The sequence below is a fragment of the Bacillus rossius genome, chromosome 18, assembly GCF_032445375.1.
Source record: "Bacillus rossius redtenbacheri isolate Brsri chromosome 18, Brsri_v3, whole genome shotgun sequence".
Lineage (NCBI taxonomy): Eukaryota > Metazoa > Arthropoda > Insecta > Phasmatodea > Bacillidae > Bacillus > Bacillus rossius.
The window spans coordinates 13,536,584-13,559,723 of record NC_086345.1 but is presented as its reverse complement, the minus strand read 5'-3'; the positions used below and the strand labels follow the sequence as shown (position 1 = coordinate 13,559,723).

General features: G+C 38.8%; 3 protein-coding genes across 3 annotated transcripts in view; 1 reads left to right on the top strand and 2 right to left on the bottom strand.

The window, feature by feature from the left end:
- LOC134541376 (peptide transporter family 1-like) overlaps nucleotides 1-11,101 on the bottom strand; it is a 39,997-nt gene extending 28,896 nt beyond the window's left edge. Inside the window, exons 1-3 of the mRNA XM_063384800.1 lie at nucleotides 11,071-11,101; nucleotides 9,499-9,640; nucleotides 2,438-2,712 (exon numbers count right to left, since the gene is read on the bottom strand). Coding sequence (XP_063240870.1) covers nucleotides 2,438-2,712; nucleotides 9,499-9,640; nucleotides 11,071-11,101 — 448 coding nt within the window. The remainder of the gene's footprint in view (nucleotides 1-2,437; nucleotides 2,713-9,498; nucleotides 9,641-11,070) is intronic.
- Nucleotides 11,102-16,723: 5,622 nt separating this feature from the next.
- Nucleotides 16,724-18,987, bottom strand: LOC134541208 (protein Red). The gene has a single exon (XM_063384457.1). It carries the CDS (start codon nucleotides 18,320-18,322, stop codon nucleotides 16,793-16,795), a length of 1,530 nt encoding a protein of 509 aa, XP_063240527.1. The 5' UTR covers nucleotides 18,323-18,987; the 3' UTR covers nucleotides 16,724-16,792.
- The window catches only part of LOC134541207 (anaphase-promoting complex subunit 5), a 44,466-nt gene continuing 40,046 nt past the window's right edge, over nucleotides 18,721-23,140 (top strand). The window contains exons 1-2 of the mRNA XM_063384456.1: nucleotides 18,721-18,967; nucleotides 21,620-21,723. Coding sequence (XP_063240526.1) covers nucleotides 18,838-18,967; nucleotides 21,620-21,723 — 234 coding nt within the window. The 5' untranslated portion in view covers nucleotides 18,721-18,837. The remainder of the gene's footprint in view (nucleotides 18,968-21,619; nucleotides 21,724-23,140) is intronic.

The following is a 23,140-nucleotide window of genomic DNA, read 5'->3' as shown; positions in this document are numbered from 1 at the left end:
TGCAATACGCTTCACTAAAACATAGAAGTATTTTAAGTCCAGCTGGTCAATAATTTTTTTTTAATTTTAGTTGACTGTCAAGTTTATTATTGGACATTCCTGTTTAAAGATTACGACAGAATATGATACTGCTGTGTTGTGACTGCTGCCTTTAAAACTATACATATGCTCGCATGAGTTACGGAACAGCCATGTCGGCGCCTATCGGGGCATGGTTCATTCGAGCATGCGGTACACCTGCTCCAGCCGTTTAGAAGTTCATGATGCGTACTAACACTTTACCAACTACGTACACACTATGTTTGGCGGCATTTTTCATCTTGAATCACTGCATAAAATGGTCTATCACATCAAAAGATCACAAAAATAAAAAAAATATAAAAAATAAAAAATCTTGAACATTAATTTTGTGTCTATGGCACGGTTCACCTGCAAAACCCGATAACCCGAACCAGGATAATCAGGAGTCTACTGTACATGCATACTGTTCAAGGTACATATTTAAATCACAACTACATTATGTTCACCCATTTCCCATAGATAAGACAGTTGTGCTTACTTACCAAAGCACACCTTACGAACAGTGAAATGACGTTTTGCTTGGGCCGCTTCAGCCTGTATAAAGGTTTGCCCAACAGAAATAACACTGTGAACAATAAAAATCAAACCTCACTTCTAGTTCAACATAAAAAATTTTGACACATGCACGCTACAATCAAGAAATAGTATAGGGAAAGAGATCACGGACATGAGATACTTATAACCCCCTCCAGAAATTAAAATAAAATAAACTGCACATCTATATCCATACATGTAGACAGTGAGTCTTTTAAAAGAGGCCCAAAGGACCATGAAGCATGTGTAAAAAGAATGAGTGAAGGCTATGAACAAGATTATATGGTGAATTGCGATAAAACTGAAATAACACAGAAAAGCATGATTAGAAGGGGAAAATAATTTTTTTTTTTTAAGAAACCAAAAAACCTGTTTTTCTTTTTTTCTTTTTTTGTTTGAACCAGGTTATTTTATTACATTAGTTATTTTGGTTCTTAGGATGTTCAAATGAAAGCCATACAACATCCCACTTGCTGCCATTCATGTCATCTTACTCACCAGTTTTACACTTGTGTACCCTAGTTACACTTTAGCTTCACTCTGTCTCACTACAGTCACACACTATTTCCCCTCTAGTTTACCCCAGCCATATTATAGCTTCACTATGTCTCACTATGATCACATACTAGTTTCACTGTAGTTTACCCTAGTTACACTATAGCTTCACTCTGTCTCACTACAGTCACACACTAGTTCCACTCTAGTTTACCCTAATTATGCTATAGCTTCACTCTCACTACAGTCGCACACTAGTTCCACTCTAGTTTACCCTAGTCACACTAGTTCCACTCTAGTTTACCCTAGTTACGCTATAGCTTCACTCTGTCTCACTAGTCACACACTAGTTCCACTCTAGTTTACCCTAGTTACGCTATAGCTTCACTCTGTCTCACTACAGTCACAGACTAGTTCCACTCTAGTTTACCCTAGTTACGCTACAGCTTCACTCTGTCTCACTACAGTCACACACTAGTTCCACTCTCGTTTACCCTAGTTACGCTACCTATAGCTTCACTCTGTCTCACTACAGTCACACACTAGTTCCACTCTAGTTTACCCTAATTACACTATAGTTTCACTATGTCTGTCTCGCTAGTCACACACTACTTCCACTCTAGTTTACCATAGTTATGCTATAGCTTCACTATGTCTCACTACTCACACACTAGTTCCACTCTAGTTTACCCTAGTTACGCTATAGCTTCACTCTGTCTCACTACAGTCGCACACTAGTTCCACAGTAGTTTACCCCAGTCACACTATAGTATCACTATGTCTGTCTCGCTACAGTCACACACTACTTCCACAGTAGTTTACCCCAGTCGCACTATAGCTTCACCATGTCTGTCTCACTACAGTTCCATAGTAGTTTACCCTAGTTACGCTATAGCTTCACTCTGTCTGTCTCGCTACAGTCGCACACTAGTTCCACAGTAGTTTACCCCAGTCACACTATAGCTTCACTCTGTCTGTCTCGCTACAGTCACACACTACTTCCACAGTAGTTTACCCCAGTCACACTATAGCTTCACCATGTCTGTCTCACTACAGTTCCACAGTAGTTTACCCTAGTTACGCTATAGCTTCACTCTGTCTCACTAGTCACACACTAGTTCCACTCTAGTTTACCCTAATTACACTATAGTTTCACTATGTCTGTCTCGCTACAGTCACACACTACTTCCACTGTAGTTTACCCTAGTTGCACTATAGTTTCACTATGTCTGTCTCGCTACAGTCACACACTACTTCCACTGTAGTTTACCCTAGTTGCACTATAGTTTCACCATGTCTGTCACGCTACAGTTGCGCTCTAGTTTACCCTGCGCCAGGCCGAACAGGACGGTGGTGAGGGCGAAGGCGGCCAGGTAGCAGTCGCCGGCGCCGAAGCAGGGCGCGGCTGTGCGGACCGCGGGCGTCAGCAGCACGGCGAGGACCGCGCCAAGGCTCTTGGCCAGGCGCAGGGCCGACTGGCTGCGCCCCAGGGCCCGTGCCTGCCGGGGCAGCTCGAACTGGTCGCCCAGGAACAGCGCGGCGCACGGCTTGGGGCCGGCCGCCCCCGCGCTCGTCAGCGCCAGGCCCGTCGCAAACACCGCGCTGCGACAACCTCTGGCCCGTGGGCGTCTCCGGCGCGTCAACTTTGGAGGGGGGACGTGAATGCCAGTTCCTCCATCAAGCTTAAGTATAAAAAGTAAGTTTATTTTCAAACTGTGCTTTGAATGCAAATTTTTATATTTGACACCTGATCTACTACTGTATGTCATCAATGTAAATACGTGTATTTTATAAACATGAAACTAGTATAAATAAAAACTACTGGATGTACTTGAAAATATTGAGGGGGGGGGGGGGGGGATGTGCCGAAAAGATGGTGCGTTGACTTGTGTTGAGCACAGCAGAGCTCGTGTCACGTAAGTACACTTAGCAGCCAGCGAAGTCACCGTATGCAGGGAACATCACCTGCATCCTGTAAGTTACTGAGCAGCGATGTACCATACCATACCTTCCAGACATGTTTGACGGGTGTGTGATGAAGTGAAGTCTACTTTATTAAGATTCTACTTTTTTTTTCTTTCTTGTACTTGCCTGCAGTCTCTGTACATGGCCAGACATGCATATAACGGTAGTCAAACTAAGCAGGACCAGATATTTTTTTTTTCTGTGTCCCCCCCCCCCCCCCCCACTCCCCCCGCCAGAGATGCCCGTGCTGAGGACCTTTCAGTAGTGATACATACTGATCCAATTACCGACACATTTCTTTACAGATCGTTTACAAAACTGATTAACAGAGACAAGATTTCATGGTTATATTTTTTTAGTCCAAAATCGTTTTTAAAACAGATGTTTTCGGTGTTGTCTTTATTTTTATAAAAGCTGTTTTTTTAATACTTACTCAACCAAAAGATTGGTAAAATTCATATGTTGAATTTTTACGATATAATAATTTGTAATTAATTGGTCTTAAGGCCAACGTTCGGGACAATAAAAATAAATTAGCGAGCATGTGTGGTTTGAAAGTGATTCAATAAGAGATGCACGGCGCGGCTGTTCCGAGACTCGCGCAAGCGATAACTGGCGTGCGTAGTTTCAAGGTAGTGGTCACAGTAAAGCAGTAGTTTTTTCTGCCATAATCTTTAAACAGTAACGTCTAATAACAAACTCAAATAAGTGGTACTTGAAATTCAAAAATATTATAAAATTATGACTATTTAGACGTAAAATACGGCTGTGTTTAAGCGATGTGTACTTCAAATATATAGTATTAACGCTTTATTACCTATCACGCACAATCTTATACAGTGGTTGTATAGATAGTTGGGATAAAATTATTTTAACCAAACTGATATTTTTCAACATTGTTTGAACCGTTTTTGTAGATTACCCATGGATCCCTCGTGTCATTACCCCGGATAATCAGGACTTTACTGTAATAAGTCAGTAACTTTAATATTTTTCTTTATTTAAATGGTTATTGGTAGATAAAAAATATATTTTACTGTATAAAATTTGTGCATTGCACAATACACATTATGCCGTTCTTACCGTTCCACGAACTTTCCAAACCATCCTTTACTGGCAGTGAAAACCATATTACTGTCTGGATATTTTAATTTTAATTTTTCAAAAATTAAAGTGCTTATTTGTGTATCACCGCTTGGTTCACACCAATCCTGTCAGGCCTGTGTTTTTTTTTTTTTTATTGCACCATTCATGTAACAATGTTTTCCGTTTGAATCATCTGTTCATTTCTGTTCTGATATCTAATGTCAAATATATATTCCCACTCTTATAACTAACAGCATCAGACTTGTGTAAAGACTTGATAGGGTCCCTATTTCGTACGATTGTGGGCACAGTTGACTTGCTTAAAACTAAAGTGCGACCGATTTAAGTGTGGCCTTGATGACATTCTGCACGCCATAATACTTCTAGTTTTGTTCTCAAATACTTGAACACGATGCATTACGCTCTTACTTGGAAGCCTTGATTCCAATATGATTCCAAACAAGCGCGGCTCCAGAAGGGGGGCGGTGGGGGATAGCCCCTCCCGAGACCAATTTTATTGATTAGTGTATATTTATGTCTACTTAAATATTTAATTTCATATGTTAAACTTCTATCTCATCAAAAGTTGCATGAAGCTACTAAGGTTCTGTATTTTGAAAACCTGTAATTTGTAAATAATATTCCAAGGCCAATATCTGACCACTTTCATTTTTTTGCAACTACGACCTTTCTTTGTGCGATAGCTCCTCCCGAAAAGTCATCCTGAAGCCGCCACTGATTCCCACTGCAGGTGCTTGCGCGCGTACAGTTACCGGCAGACGAGTGGGCAGACATTGCTTTGTTTATGTGCGTGCGAGTTCCATGCCACTGGCTAGATTTAAGTCCATCACAGACCGGTGTGTGGCCGGGTGAAAAACGGTATGACCTGGCAGCGTACGCACGAACGTAAAACATTTGGTCCTTTACATTCCATAGCGCAACTTAACTTTCCACAGCTGATGTTTGTACAACAGCCGATATCGTAGTCAGACCTGCGAACAGGGTGTCCACAGTTAGTACTTTCATACTAAATATAGTACTTTTATAAGTTTTTTAGTGTTCTTGTACATTTACGCTCAGATCTAGTATTTTTTTCTTTAATATAATAATATTACAGTAACTCCAATATGTTCTATGGCATGTATGTGTGTGTGGTGTGATATTTAAGTTAGAGCATTGCAATGTGATAATAACTTCCTAAATTGTTAAAACCATAACAAATTATAATTTAGTACGTTTTTTTTCAAATCTAGTACTTTTTTCTCGCCTAAATTGGTACGAAATATTTATTCCTTGTGGACACCCTGCCTGCGAATGCATCTCTTCCCCCCTCGTATAGCTAACTGTATGCCACGGCACATCTGTTGTTTACCGATTTGAAGTAGACTGTGTGGCTTCATGCCCGACTTTTTTTTTTTGCCTTTGACGATTTCGTGCTAACTGAAATTTACAGTGCTATTCAAGACTGGGGCAGTGAAATTAACATCGTGCTAAATAAATTTGCGCAATAAGAAGATGTGCTAAGTGAGGGGATCGGGGCACTACCAAGAGAAACCTCTTAATTCAGACATGCTTTCAACGGCTAGTTTCTCAATAAATGCAGCCTTTGTACTAAGGATCCTTTAGTTAAGGCTGCATCAGTCAAATATGCGTCCATAATATTCGGAAACAGCTTGTACAGTGGAATAGTATGTACTTGGCTGAATGACATTTTGCAAGCCAACAAATACGATGTACATTCTCACTCACATGAAATTTCCACTGAGCCATGGCGTACTAGCAGCGCAGATGAAAATTTTCCCCACGAAGTACACGCATGAGAAAAACAACATTGTTCTGGAACAAAGGACCAACAAATTCCAAACAACTTGTAATTAATGTTTATTAGGTTGTATAACTTATTTTTGCTGTGCAACCCTTGTTTAATACTGTTCATAGAACACAGAAAAATGTTTTTGCAAATAAACGGAAAGTGTAAAATTTCAAATAATTTTCTTTCAAGGCAATCTCAGAATCATTGTTTGTATTGTCAATGTAGTTGATTTTCTCAGATATAGAGTATCTGATTAAGTAATGAACTTCAAAAAAATATGAGAATAGAGTTTATGTTAATGGTGTTAAGCACTATCAGTGTTTATTAAATAATTAAATTCCAATACTTATACACACCATTTTTTGCTTACATTGTTTATGATTGCTGACTGTTCTGAGATGCATTTTGAGATACATAATTAAAAATAACCTATTTCAAGCTTACTAACAGTGTACCATACATGCATGCAGGAATAAAAATCTATTTACTAAGAAGTTTTAGTTAAGAAAGTTTTAAGAAAATTGTGAAAATGTCAATTGGGCACATCGAACACTGCAGAGTTTGCTAGTCTTGAAAGTTTTAAGACCCCACTCATCAACACAATACGTCATAGCTAGAGACCTGCAAAATTCGCGGATTCATTCGGTGATAGGCTAGAATTCAAACACATATACCTCTTAATATAATTTTGCTATTGGCTTACTGTTCATCTGAACGAATCTCAACCAGTTATAAACCCTCAACCAAAGAAGGATCGAATCACAGACAAACAGCTGAGACGACTTACAAGTCGGCAGCCAATGAACTTGCGTTATTTGCCCGAGTGTACAGGGGTATGTGCAGTCTATCCTGAAGGTCATCGAAACCGCGAATTTTGCAGGTCTCTAGTCATGGCATATATAGAGATATATGAAGGTTGCACATACTACATTCTTTGAATGTTTGATTCAATGGGGAAGATAAATTTAAGATTTTTCTGGTTATAATGTAAGTTATACCGTCGTAAGATACCGAAAAACAAGCCAAAATCCAGCCTACGTCAAATGTTAAAAGCACGGACAGCACAGGAAATACCTTAGAAAGTATTAGTCGGAAATGATAGATAGTTTGCAACCAGATCAGTGAATATATATTTAAAAAAAATTGGTTGTCTGTAAAGTCGGTTTACGGACGATAGTTTAACGTGACAACGTCATAACAAAACATTGATGAAATGATTGCATACTTTTATGAATAAAATTGAATAATTTTTATTGAATTATCACTAATTTGTATGGATACAAAGAAGGAGTGAAATCAAATCTACAATATAATTGATAAGTTTACTTTTATTTGCACTCATTAATTCAAAAATGTTTGATTGCTTTAACAAAGAGATTATTTTAACTATAACTTTTTTATACATGTTTGCTATTTAACTTCTTCCAATCAGTGTTATTCTGTTAAGGAGAGGACGATGATAGGAAAAGTAGGAAACGAATGTGAGTGTTTCAAGTTTAATGTGCCTTGAAAAAGTCATTTCGATGGTTGTTCCAATCGAGTGGAAGAGAGATAGATGCGGCGCAAGCGTACAATGAGCATAATGGGACACAGCGTAACGGGACAATGTGCGTTATGGGACACTTTTTTGTGCATGCAGCCGGCATTCATCGATTTATTAGACGTTGTCACGTCAAAAAAAAAACACTGCACAACACTGCACTGCCACTTCTTCAGTGAGGTATTGCAGCGATTAACTTCCTGTCGTGATCCTGTACACTGAGTGTACAGTTGACCATGCTTACCACTCCCCATTGTGACCATGGTGTTATGACACACCTGCAGCGACTTTCTTTGCACCATCACCATCTGCACACCTTGTTGTGTATGCCGCTACCGCTTCAACATACCGTAGGTTTGTTTGACTCGAGGTCTCTTTTTGACCTGTCAACTCTCGGGGCGCTCTTTTCCGGAAGCAGTTTGGCGGATGGTCGTTCTACTCGCGGGGGCAAGTTGCTCTCAGGTCACTCAGGTCATGCTCTCGATGCTCCTCCTCTCGAGGAAGAGTTGCGAGGGCAAGTCGTCTGCTGGTTGTTTTGGCGCGACTTTGACGATGGAGTCAATATGTTATCAAACTACATTTGGTGATGACGGTAATATTTTAATAGATGACGACATTGAAGCGGAAAAACATTACAATATAACTTATTTGGCGTCCTATATTTTACAATCACAAGATTTGCAATCGTTTCCTAGTACAGGTTAGCTTATGCATACCACAGGCGGTTTAAAGTCAAAAAGCAATATTTATATTTTTTACCTTCAACAAGCTCTCTAATAATTTGTAGTCCAATATATGGTAAATCAATAGCAGCTTTATCTTCAGATGAATCTTCATTTCCAAACAAATTTCTCACGATGTCTGCTATATTTTTCGCCATCATTGTTTCACAACAAATAGCGTTTTCTTCGTGTATTAAAAGTTACCGACTCTTTTTGCCCTCAGGTCAACTTGCTCCCAACTCTTTCAACTCCCAAGGAGCACGAGAGACCTCTAGTCAAACAAACCTCGTATCACAGCTAGGGAAGTGCTAGTGTGCTGTGAGTGCGTGAAAAATATTGTATATACATTATATAAATATATCTTAATTATTTTTCACCAATGGATGGCTTTACACCATGTGGGACTCATTTGCAAAAAAAAGTTATTTAAAATATAAGTTACATGTATGAGACCAAGATGATTCATCAAGAAACATAGATTTGTTTTATGCAACACTATTCACACGTTTTTATATTTTAAAAAAATCTGTGATTATTTTATGTACATAATCAGTTATACAAAAAAAAAATTTCAAACTTAAAATTTTACTGGTTTGAGGAATGTTTTTTAGTTTTCGTTCATTTCCTTCTGTTTCCTCTTTTTTATTTTACTGTGATTTAGGTAACATGTGTGAAGTGTGTTGGAAAAATTTTTTCACAGTATGTTAAAATTCAGTTAGAAAAATATTCTATATTCGCGGATATTGTGATATTTGATTGAAATGAAAAAAAAAAAAAATAAATAAATTAATTAATAAGTGTACGTGGAGTCCTTGTGCGACAGAAGAGAAACTTCTTGATTATCATCTTGTTAGGTATAGGACACAAAATTCTCTTTGGCTTAGAGTGCAGCTCAAAAAAAAATGCTATTGTGCAAGTGTGTAAACATGCAAGTGTGCAAGTACACAAATGTGCAAGTGTGCAAGTATGCAAGTGTGTAAGTATGCAAGTATGTGAGTGTGTAAGTACACAAGTGTGCAAGTATGCAAGTGTGTAAGTACACAAGTACGCAAGTGTACAAACGTGCAAGTATGCAAACATGCAAGTGTGCAAACATGCAAGTGTGCAAACATGCAAGCGTGCAAGTATGCTGGCATCATTTCTACCTCTCGCCTGCCGTCTCCTCCTCCCCCGCCGCATACCCGACTTATTCCCCCCGTGCGATCGGGAATGTCCACGACGCTCGAGAAGAGGAGGCAGGAGCGGACGAGCCTGGTGCGCACCTGAACCTCCCCAGGACGCCGTCGGCCAGGCAGGCCCCCAGCAGGGGCGCGACGCAGCCCGCCGCCGTGAAGCCGTGGTACACTGTCACGGACAGCCACTCCGGGAGCAGCAGCGCGTTCTCCAGGTACAACGCCAAGACCGCTGCCAGACACAGGGGACTCTCCCGCTGCGCGCACGCCAGGGGCGTAGCCGGGGGGGGGGGGGGGGGGGTTATGGGTTCTAACCCCCCCCTCCCCCTTAGCCCCTATTTTTTTTTTTTCTTATCTGAAAGCAGGTTAGCTAAAAAGCCTAGGTGTCTAATGCGATCACCGGCAGTAAGCGAGCCCCCTACCGATTCTCCTTCCCTTCCCCTACCCCTGTCACGAGCAGAAGCCACGAGGTTAATGACGCCATGACGGGTCCCAAGCTTTCAAATATCTTAACACCTATCGTATTTGACCAGCGCGGGTAATTATAAGCAGGTGGTGACTGGGTAACTCTTCAAGCCGAAGCTGTAATTGTTTCCCAGGAATAGGCCAGTTCTGCTGAAAACCCAAACCATTTTCATTCCTTTTTTTTTTTTGTACTGTCGAGCTTCGAGCATGATTTATGATTTCGAGTGGGACGTGGACAAGGCACTTGGATTGATTAAAATATCTTTAGTTAATTTCTTACTTCATCACTCAAAACAATTTTTTTAGTAAAAATTAATATTTTTACCATTACAATATTAAAAGTTAAGTACCGAAAACTGCTCAAATAGCACTATTTTATACCTTAAAATCCAAATTTTTCCGGGGGAGGACCCCCGGACCCCCCGCTTTAATAGGGGGGAGATCATGCTTTTTAACCCCCCTCCCCCCATACACAAATCCTGGCTACGCTACTGGCATACACGATGTATGCAGAAAGGCCTTTAACCCGGCACTTTCGGGACTACAACCACCCCAGGTCAGCAGGAACATAATTACGCCCAAATTGCGATAAAACTGAAATAACACCGCAAAGCGTGCCAATGCAACACGCATCACCTAAATGCAACTTAATACAACATTTAGCACCGAAACGTAACTAAAAACACAAAATCGAACAGCTACTAACAAATTTTAACTCAAATTACAAAAAAAAATTTAATATTTTACCATGGTTAAATTCATTTAATGTAATTTATTTTGAATGAATTTTGTACCGTAAAAAAGGAGTGGAAATAAAATTAATATTATATTGTTTAATCTTGCATCGCTTACATTAGTAACACATTTTTACATTTAGTGATGGCACAAGCTTCAAACACACGAAAATTTGCCAATTTATATTTGTTTTTCCCGAGTAGTTCTGTTCTAGACATGCTTATTGTTCGAAATATATCACATATATAACTTATAATTATTCTTACAAAAAAATATTAAAAGTTAATACTGTAAAAAAAAAGTAACGTCTACATAAACATTACAATTGTTTAAACTTGCCTATGCTAACACAGAATTTGACTTTACTTTTGCATGCGTTATTTGTTATTACACCCATAGCTCAAGATGTCTTTTAGCCCACTTCTCCCCCCCCCCCCCCCCCTCCTTGAGTTTTTTCTTTACCTGCCACTGCTACAAACTGAGTAATGAACATCTCCGTAGAAAATACATGATAATTAATAATAAGCACATGAAAATTCAAATACAGTTGAACTTAACTAGTTCGAACCCCGCTAGTCCAAAAACCCAGATAATCCGAAAACCAAAATTTAAAATTACAAATATGCTGAACTGAGTTAATATCAAAGACACACTCAGATACAATAATTTTTTTAACACATAGTATATTTTACAGATAAGTGAACAATGAAGCAATTACATTTACTTACAGATGTTTCTTACGCATAACATACAATATTAATTAATACTGTATCGAACTGTTATTTGCACAACACACATGGGTATACAGTACAATGTAATGAAATGTTTTTTTTTTCTGGAATGAAAATTTTATTAATATCTGCCCTATTTAGGCTTAAAAAGATTCAACAGTGAATGAACCCCCTGGTAATATCCAAATATTCGCCAGGCCAAACTGGTCTCAGTCCCAATTAGTTTGGACTAGCGAGGTTCCAGTTTATTAGTAGATATTGTATAATTATTTTTTTTTGTATTCAGTTTTTTTTTTCACACTTTATGTAGTAAAAAAAATCTGTCGTCCCACCTAGCACCTAGGTCAGACTGCATCCCCCCCCCCCCCCCCCCCGAACCCAAAGATCCGTCCCTGAGATAAAACAATTAAAATAACAAAACACTAGCTAAAAACTTCAATTGACCAACACATACCTCTCAGCCCAGCTATTGAATACCTCGCCAGGAACTCCACACACAAAATCACGTATACGCCACGAGGGATAGAACTTCCCTGCAAAATAAGAATACATAATGCTCTCTCAGCCAGTGATAAGATGACGTAACGATTATAACATTTCTTTCTCGACAGACAGCTTTTTACGAAGTTCGAGCAGCTGGAATATATAAGAGGCAGCATTTTCAAGGGGGAATCGGTTCCGCCATACTATCATTTCAAACATTTTTTTTTTTGCTAAAGCTTGCAATAAAGCTTCGGTACTAAACAAATTCTGTCTCGACATGGTTAGGACATAGCTTTGTGTGTACATAGGAGTAGACTTTCGTGGGATTGCATGATTACAGTGTGTCTACAAACACAAGGTGAACAAGTTTCAGGACTTTTTCACAACATTTAAAAAAAAATGTTCTTACAACTTTTTTATTTTATATTACATGGTCATTTTATATACCTATGTATAAGCAAAGTTGTAAATAATAAGAATTGGTTTAGTATTTACAGCAAAATGCCAATTTTCGTAAGAAAGCTAAAACATTTTCAAAAATAACTTCCATATAATTTGAGAGGTATAGTTCCTCAACTATTTACATAGAGTGAAATATTTTTTTCCACGCTTCACGAGAGTACAAGACATATTAATCCAAAATACAGTAAAATAAAAAACAGTCGTGACCTTTACAATTCACCATTCTTGGCACACCAGCATTGCAACAAAGACTGACCCAAGATACAATTAGCATGACAAAGGAATGGGTATTAGCATCTGTCGAATTATTTCATTTAAATTCCACAGCCTGACACAAACATTTCCCACACTGTTTTCCTCGATTATTTTTCTTTCAAAATTTCAAATTCTCTGATTTTCCATTCATTTTTTTTTATTTATTCCCATTTTCCCTGATGCTTTGCATCCTGGACTAACAGAAAATCATAACCAAACTGCATAGGTGGTCAAATCATTGCACACACAGTGATGACTAGCAATGTAAGAGTACAACTTTGTCAGAAGCTCAAAACACAAAGAAATAAAATTTGTATTACAATATGAAAGTGAGAAATAAATATCCTATTATATTTAACCCACAAACCTGAGTCATCTTAACACATTTTCCTATAAATCAACAGAACAATCTCTTGGAATCTTGTGCAATAAAACCATAGAATCATATAACCAAAGTTAAATTAAAAGAAAATACAAATAAAAATTTCTCCATTGTTTATAAACAAATTGTACATGCTGAATAAGTCAAAGCTAACTATATCACCATCACCAATACTTTGCCATGTTACAAGCTAAAGTCAATATGAGAACTCATCTCTTTTTACTGGAAAGTAAAATTTTTTTTGGCTAAGGTGAATTTTAATGCTAATTCCTTGCTAAGGTGGTGTTAATATATTTGTTTAAAAATACTCACTCCACTATGTTATTTTAACTAAACTACAAATAGAAAACTAATACCAATCAAAGAAATGTAAAACACTAGTTCTTGTTTGTTCCGCTTTCCTGACATTATTTTTATACACCTTACCAAAGGAATTTTGACGGTTATCTGTTGATTACCCTTTTTAACTTAGTATTTTGTAAAATTAAAAACCATTAAAAACAAAAATATATTTAAGAGTGTATTTTTTTTTTGTATGAGAATGACTGATGATGGTTAAGCAAAAAATACAAAAGTCACATTTTTAAAAATTTTAATTTCAATTTAAGTAGTAACATAATTTACACACACTATATAGTAAGTATGTTATCAACATACAGCTAGTACGCAATCACTTTACATTTGACCTGTATTAAAGTTAACAGACTCCTGAAAATTTTCAAAAACTGCTTCTCATTGCTGTAAACCTTGGCACAAATTTTTTTTATACATTTTAATGAGTAACATTCTTGAAAGGTACCGTGTACCATAAATGAAACATTTTAAGCTGTCATTGAAATACAATTTTTTAATAACTTTTTTTTAATAAAGGGCAGTGCTTTTATATTTAGTAGACAATTAAGACAGCACATTTTTTTTCATAACTTAATGACATGGTTCACCTTTAATATAAAACAGAGGTACAATACAGTTTTACAATAAATTGTTTATGTATATTTTTGTAAAAAGGCAGAATGGTGTGTGAGAAACTTTGATTTTTACCAGGATGCCTTAACCTGGTAATAACCTATTTATCTGGCCAAGTACCAAACATGGCTATTAGTTTAAAGAAAAGCATTTTTTGGAAAATTTAAAGACAAAGAACTGTGTTTGAATTCACCTTGCAAGTGTCCCTAAGCTGACATCACACCCTTAAGTACGAAGAAAAGATATTATAGTGACCAATTAAAAAAAAGAAATTTCACGAAGAAACAAATTCATTATTTGTAGTTTTAGTCGAGCGAATGTCATTATATTCCCTTCTTAAAATCTTAATTACTTTTTGATGCTGTGTGGTAATTTATAGGTTTGTATGATAAGCACTGGTCACTTATATCGGTTTGGTTCAGTTTATTCATTAGATTATTGCATCAAGTAGATCCTCTGTGATTCTGGAAATAGTATCTTTAAGTTCCTCACTAAAATTTATAACATAAAATGGCATTGCAGTGTTAAGTATTTTAACAGACTATTTTTACCATTTTGAACAGTTGTTTGGGTTCGGTTAACTACATTTAAAATATCGTAAAATGGTATAAATGATTGGTTGTTATGTCAGATACATTAAAAATACCTACTGTAAATTGTCGTGAACAATTTGCTAGGTCATGTCAGCCACATTTAAAACACTTAACTGCATAAAAGCACGTGCACAAATACTTTGGTTTTATAGCTTGCAGCATGAAAGAATGTCTCTTTCCCAAATTAGTAAATGGTGAACCTGCAAACTTTATTTGGCAACAGTATGGAGCCGTTGGAATCTCTTTGATCAAAAAAGGGGTGTTGAAATCCTTGACCGTTGGATTGGTCATAATGGTCTATTCTTTTTCGCTGGCCTCCTTGTTCACTTGACATAACGCCAAATTTTTTCCTTTGGGGCTTTACACAAAAGATGGTGTCTATGTTCAACTAATTGTAAAGCCTCAACCAAAGAAGGATCGAATCACAGACAAACTAGCTGAGACGACTTACAAGTCAGCATCCAATGAACAGGCGTTATTTGCCCGAGTGTACAGGGGAATGTGCAGTCTATCCTGAAGGCCATTGAAACCGCAAATTTTTTTGGTCTCTAGTTATAACACACCATTAAAACTTGAAAATTATTTTATGGACATCCTGTAGTACTCAAAAACAATATTTTCAAAATTTTAATTATATTCTGTTAAATTGGAAATTATCTGAATATTTCTTTATTTCTGAATAACCTCACTAACTTTGCAAAAAAATATTTCTAATAATAATCAATGATTATTTTACAATAGCTACAGTTTAATGAAGATTTTAAAGACCAGCAAATTATATTAAAAAAATACATAATCCAAGTTAAATAGGCTATATAGGAGAAAACAATGACTCGATAAAATTTAGAAATTGCTAAGAAATTATTGATAAGAAATTAGCTTGATTTGGTTAGGAATTGGTTAAGACCATATTTGGTTTAACACACATTGATTTTTCGAGATCAGATTAAAAAAAAGGTATTTCTGAATGTAGGACTTGCATATGAACACAATATCCCATAGCATAAACACAAAACAATAATAATTTGATAATACTTGTGGATGTTTGGTTGAATTGTTATAGTGTGCACGTATATGAAATTTGGGTAAATATGTAGAGTCGCGGTATATGCGAAAAAAAATGCTAAAAATCCGAAAATACTTTTATTCTATGCTCTTTCACTTCCTCTTTTCAAATCAATCGGCGCAGATAAGAAATTCCAAATACTTTAGGAGATATCGAATATTTTAATTTTCATCACAATACCTGGGTATTCATGCTGCGATTACCATTGTTTCTTGTTTACGAGTATCTATTATGTTTCTTATTGGACAATTTTGTCACGTGACAGTTCCGTGATTGGCCTATATTCAAATGAACCAATACGTGATTATTTATTTATTTATTTATTAATGTTTCGTCGGAGGTATCGCGACGTAGCTGAACGACTACATCATTTCCTTCTAATGGCAAAGGAAATGTACCCGCCTCCAACTTAGGTGAGTTTTTAACGTTTCTAATTTTAGTCTTATTTTTTATTTGGATATTGTTGCGCAAGTAATAAGTAACAAAAAATTTTTTACGTGAGTTGTTAATGTTCATCATTTGTCCGGGTTTGTTAGGTCAGGTCAGTTACATTATAAATACTTTAAAACTAAACCATTGAAATTAAGTCAAATTATTTTTAATGTACGCTTAGTTTGAAAGTATTCATAATGTAACTGACCTGACCTAATCAACCATTTTATTTATTACGCATTCACGAACACACAGCAAAATAACAAAAATGGTGTCGTTCGAATGGTTGTACAGGTGTTGTATTGCTAAATTTAAAAATTTTATATCTACTAAAGTATTTGGAATTTCTTATCTCCGCTGGTTTTAATGAAAAGAGGAAGTGAAAGAGCATATAATAAAAGTAATTTCAGATTTTTAGAATTTTTTTTTTTTTGCAAATACCGCTACTCTACATGTTCAAAATTAAAAAAGTCGATATCTCCTAAAGTATTTGGAATTTCTTATCTCCGCCGGTTGATTTGAAAAGAGGAAGTGAAAGAGCATAGAATAAAAGTATTTTAGAATTTTTAGCATTTTTTTTTTGCATATACAGCTACTCTACATATTTACCGAAATTTGTATTTGTATCTTATATATAAACACTAAATATGAGCGGAAAAAAAAATTATCTTGAGAAAGTAATCTATATAACCAAACATAACACATACAAAAAATTACTTTTTACAAAGTACGTACATATACACAATTAATTCAATATTCTTTAATTTCATTGCTGTAGGCTACACCACAGAAGAATTTAACATTAAGTGTCAACCTAATACTTGGGCTTTTTAAATTCCAGATCATTCATCGACTCTGGGGCCTTCCTCTTCTGAATGATGTTCTGGATCTTCTGCCACTCCCGGTCGAGCTCCGCCTTCTCGTTCTTCTCCTTGTGGTACTTCCTGGTGCGGCGGCCGTCCGCCATCTTCACGCCGTACTGGAAGGCGGCCTTGGGCAGGGCCTCCTTGTTGTTCATGTAGTCGCTGTACTCCTCCTGGGTGTCGAAGTCCCACCGCCCGATCGGCCCCTTCTTGTTGCCCAGGTCCATCTTGGTGTAGTCCACCTCGTCGTCGCTGTCCTCTATGGCGTCCTGCATCTCCTCCAGGCCCGGGTAGCACTCGGCGTAGCCCTCCGGCTCCGCAGCCAGCCGCGTCAGCAGCTGCTGGGCCCTGCTCTGGCCCAGGCCCAGGGACTTCCTCTCGGGCGGCTTGTCGGGCTGCTCCGCCTTGCGCGAGTCCTGCGACTTGGGCTTGGAGCCGGGCCACGTCGCCTCCTCCTCCGGCTTCTCGAAGTACGGCCGCCTCTTCTCCTTCTCGGGGCCCTCCTGCCGCGACATGGACGGGGTGTAGTCCCCGATCTCCCCGTAGATGCTCTCGTCCGTGACCTTGTTGCCCTTGGCGTCCGGCTTGCCCTTCTCCTTGCGCCTGCCCCTCTTGCCGTGGCGCCCGCCCTGCCGCAGGTACGACAGGATCTGGGCCAGCTTGTTGATGACGATGTCGTTGGTGGTGAGCGTGGCCGTGGCCTCCAGGCTGGGCACGTCCGCCCGGCTCCTGATGAGCGTCGTCGGGATGTCGCTGTCCGCCAGCTCGTCGTCCAGGTCCACCACGTACGCCATCCTGCCCGGGGCGAACAGCTCGTTCTTCTCGATCGGCTTGGTCCGGAACACCGCCCGGTACACGCTGCGCCCCGTCTTCGTCTTGAACTGCATCTCGTCCTCCTCGTCCTTCTTCTCCTTCTTGGTCTTGACGAGCTTCTCCATCTCTTCCTCCTCCTCCAGCTCCTTCACCTGGATCTCGCTCCGGACCTTCTGCAGCAGGGCGTAGTCGAGGCCCTTGACCAAGTGGGTGTGCTCCATGTCTCCGCCCAAGAACTTGGACTCCTGGATCATCTGGCGGCGCCTCTCCGCGGCGTCCATGCCGGACTTGAGGTCCGGGGCGACGGCGCGGTAGCCGCTGGCCGCGGACAAGGGGTCCTCCGCCTGGTAGTCCGGGTTGGCCCCGTCCCGCCTCTCCCCGGCGCGGTCCCGGTACTTCTTCGCCAGCTCCGCCATCTTGTCCTCCTCCTGCTTCTTGAGCTTGGCGTAGAAGCTCTTCTTCTTGCGGCGCCGCTCGGCGCGGTCGTCGCTCTCCGCGACGGGGGTCGTCGGGGCCGCGTCGCGGACCGGGGCCGTCGGCAGCGTCGACGGCACAGACGACCTCGGGGTCATCAGCAGCTTCCTGAAGTCGTCGTTGGTCAGCCGCACGGACGGGGGCTCTTCCCTCGCGTCCGCGTTCGACCCGGGTCCATACTCACTTTCCGGCATTTCGATGTTACAGGTGATCAATCAAAAACCTTTAATTCATCCAAGTTTTCAACTAAACCACGAAATATACAATAAAAATGACACCAATAACAACGTCAATTCACAGCACGATTACAGCCGTCCTTTTGATGTTATAGGTGATCAATCAAAAACCTTTAATTCATCCAAGTTTTCAACTAAACCACAAAATATACGATAAAAATTACACCAATAACAACGTCAATTCATAGCACAAATACAGCCGTCCATTTATCCAGCTCTACCAATGTAGCCAACATTACATGATGTTTACATTTCCGTATCATAAATTACACTGCTGGAATATGTTAAATCTAATCTTTAAATAGAAAACAGTGGTTTCATTGTGTTATTTTCGAAGATATATTCAGCTGTATTCAATAACAGCTTATCCATGTTGTTGAATGGCAGTAGGTTCATTTGTTTTCCTATACGCGTTTTAAGTAGTTAAATCATATTTGGCAATCTAGTCATAAACAACAAATGAGCGGGTTCGAATGGCAGCGAGTTCAAAAACTTACGTGCCGCTTTTTTCAGTTTCTGCAAAATGTACCCGGGGGACAGTAACTCCGTACAAATTATCGGTCGCAATTTTTATTCAGGAGTACTGCCTCCTGAAAGCCAAAGGTAAAGCAATGGTCTATTACAAGTCTCAACGTTTAGGTTATGTATGGATCTTAAAAGGGGGACTGTCTTCCTGTATAATCCTTATAAAATAAACCTCATAAAACTACAAATGTTTTTTAATAGTTTTATTTATTTACTTTATTTGACTTTGTATATTGTAGAGGTTAAACCTTAGAGAAGTACTGAAAAAGAATTGCATTTACACTGGGAGTGATACTGATGCCTTCCATCTCTTGAATAACAAACATTTATCATGTGTCAGAATCTAACATTCTGTAGATGAAATGGTCTTCAGTACAAGATAGTGTTAAAAACCGAATTCGTTAATAAGATAGTGATTCTTTTCTGTATGTAGGCGATACCATGCAATCAAAGAAGAATCGAGGCCTTTGCAAAGTGAGAAGTATGGGTAGGGAAGCTGACAGCTATTGGGCTGTGATTGGCTAGTACCTTGCTCATGTTGTTGCCCCGAGTTGGTAGGTGCGGGTGGGAAAATTTAAAAGTAGTGCGCTTGGAAAAAAGGTAAATAATAAATTAAGTTTAAGGTTTCAGATATAATCTAAGAACAGGAAAAATATATATATATATATTTTGCATGATATTAATGTATTAAACTAATCTATTATTCGCCTATTTCCCAGGAGCTGCTTTTTTTAACATTTACCATGGCGGTAATTCTATAGTCCAAGTAACTTCAACTTTCTCAAGGCTGTTGAACACAACTACTCTTACGTGGCTTCCACCGACTGCCAATCACGAGAAATTTAATTGGGAAAACTGGAATAAACAAATGACAACTATCTAAATCCATGTTATACTTGGAAAAGTCAAAACATCAATTAAAATGATCATAACTTGACTGTATTAATTAATATGTTTGTCCACCTCCGATCATACGTCAAATATTTTGTTACAAGGGTTGAAGCCAACCAGAAAATTTTAAGATTTTGTTTAATTTACACAAAAAAAATTAAAAGGTGAATATACACGCACGCACGCGTGCTGATATAAAAGTACCTGAAATTGCCCAGTCTAAAACTCCATTGGGAGATAAGTTTTGGGAAACCTCATTCTCATTCTCATTCTCATTTCATGACTTTGTAAAGTAAGGAACTGACGTGGCCGGGGGTTGTTGTTAAGATGTTAGGCTGTAATTTAATGGGCGCCACCACGTGTAGGGGCACGTGGACCCGGCAAGACTCCTATCCCAGGGCGTGACGTCGCCCGTGTGGAGACGTGACTCGTTTCCCCCGAATACTGCCTATGCATTAACCAGACCTACAGCCCGCTCTCAGCGTCGGGCACGCTTTAATCCCTACCGTGGGCTCTCAAGGCGTCCCACACGCCCCTAGGTACTCGGGTAACACACACGTGGTCAATCACAACGCAAGATACTGATTCGGGTTTTTATTGGCCTTGCACACACATCGGCACGATAATTCTTTACATACTCCTAGTCCCGTCGTTTAACAGTCAAAAGCCTTACGGCGCAATAGGCTTAGGTGAGGCCGGCCACCACGTGGCCGTGCTAGATTGTTCGCGAAAGTTTCAAGTCCCGTTACCGGAGTTACAGATATTAATCAAACAGTCGGCTCCCGAGGTAGGCCCCGGGGATACACGAAAGCGTTTTAGAGTACTTACTAGTCGACAGAATTACCGGATCAGATGAATATCAAAGTTGAAGTCCCCGGAGTGCGGCGTGCTTCCTACCTCAGTGAGCGCTAGAGATCGACTGGGGCGAGCAATGGCCGTCGGGGTGGCTAGGCAATGATGCAGCGCGCCAAAACGGATGGTACCGTTATTCGGGCCGTATTGCGCCGAGGCTTACTCAAGAAAACCCTAAAAGCTATTCTTTAATCTCTTACATAGAATTATAAAATATAAGAATTACATTAGAAATTTATTATGCAGTTCTCAATAAAAGGTGAAGATCGGTTTTGCATTATGGCCTCGGCAAGTCTACGTCTCTGGCGGCCTGCAGGATACGTCATCAATACACTTAAAATTTACGTTAATTATTGAAATGACAAATATTATAAAAATAACAGGGGCTTTTAAAAAGGAAAGCGAATTACAAACAACCAATTACTAATAATTTAAGGGTACGAAGCACTGATTCTACTGCGCCCTCTTCCTGTGGTTCGCGGCGCCCTCACACGCACACACACACACACACACATGTCGGCGGGAGATTCAAACGCCAGGGAAGGAGTGGAGTGGCGGGGTGTGATGGCATATCGAGCTGGGCGTAGCCCCGGACGATGTCAGAACATCACCACTGAGTTTCATGTCATATACTTGATAAACATACATATGTGCAGGTACTTGAAAAACAGGAAATTTTGTTCTATAATGCCCCCGCAAAATTTTGTAGAATACATTGTTGAAAAACATGAAATTTTGGTTTTTAAATGCCCCTTCAAGCAACTTTGGTAGCTGATTTTAGAAAAATCCCATCCTCAGTTGATGACTACGTAATATAAAGAAAATCCCTGCCGAGTTTCAAATCTGTAGGAAATATACGCTGATTAAGATCTGAAAGTAAATAAAGTATTACAATGTAAGTGCTGGAATGAGGTTCCATACCGTAAATTTAATCCAACATAGGTATTTGTGTTAGTTTTAATTTTTTCCCCCACCTCTTATTTGCAGAAAACTCGGTGTCACTGGGAGGTGAGGGTTATTCTTCCCCTCCCGCCGTGATGAGCTCACGACACAGGAGAGACTTCTGCATGCTGGCGTTGAAGCTCATTCAGGTACATTCGCCACAGCGCTGGTTACCGGGACGACTAGTGTATTCATGTGCGAGCTGTGCCTAACGACTTCATTTGCACATATAGGGGTGAATATAGAGTTGGGCGATATGTGTTTAAAAAAAATTTTTAAATCCGAAAATACTTTTATTCTATGCTCTTTAACTTCCTCTTTTCATTAAACCCGGCGGAGATAAGAAATTTTAAATACTTTAGGAGATATAGAATTTTTTAATTTTCATCACAATACATCCTTTGTCCCGGTTTGTTAGGTCAGGTCAGTTAGTAATATAAATTATAAATACTTTAAAACTAAACAACCATTAAAATTAATTTATATTTTTTTTTAATGTCCGCTTAGTTTGAAAGTATTTATAATATAACTGACCTAACCTAATAGACCATTTTAATTAATTAAGCATTCACGAACACAGGGCAAAATAAAAAATTGCCGCGGTCGAATGATTGCACAGGTCTTGTATTGCAAAATAAGAACGGCGATATCTCCTAAAGTATTTGTAATTTCTTATCTCCTCCGGGTTTTATGAAAAGAGGATGTTTAAAAGCATAGAATAAAAGTATTTTCGGAATTTTAAATTTTTTTTAACAAATATTGCCCAACTACATATTTGCACATTTAGGAATTACGTGATGCTTACAAAAACCAAAATATGTGCATCTCCTGCGGGAACAATGTAACTTCAGGATGAAAAGTGTCCAAAAAGTTACGTCCCAACATGTATTTTTATCGTGCTAAATTTCATGAAAATCCTTTTGATACTTTTTGCTTGATGCATTAACTAATTAAGAGACATACAGACAAAGATTTTACAAATTGTTGCTTGGCCTTCTTGATAATCTATTTCTCACTGTCAAATCTACCACTATTAAGAAATTGTGTACGTTCCATGTACAGACAATACTTCATTGCAGTTTTATCTTATGAATATCTGAGTAATTAACGTGAACTTGTTTGGACATAAGCTGTCGTTATGTTCATCAATTTGTTTATTTTCTTCCGCATTTATCTTAAAAGTTATTAGTACTGTGGTTTTTGGAGTGTTTGATTTTATTCTCCCGGCTAGCCTGCCTTATTGTTTTTACTTCCATTTTGATTTCAATTAAAGTTCTAAAAAAAAATCAATCAACTCCTAGTTTTAAGAAACACACTCTTAAATATTATATAATGAGCCATAGCATGTTTAACAGAATGCAGTTTTCGTACTGACTGCAGAATTTACATGTCTGTGTGGTTTGACTTTGATAATGCAGATGTTCTTCGGTTCGGCACATTTTGTAATTCTGGAATCAAAATTGCTTGATGGACAGGATGTGTTGGGTGCGAACACGTCTGAGATGAAGTGACATAAGAAGCATCATTCTCCCTGATTAGAAATATTTTCTATTTCCATTCTGGGAA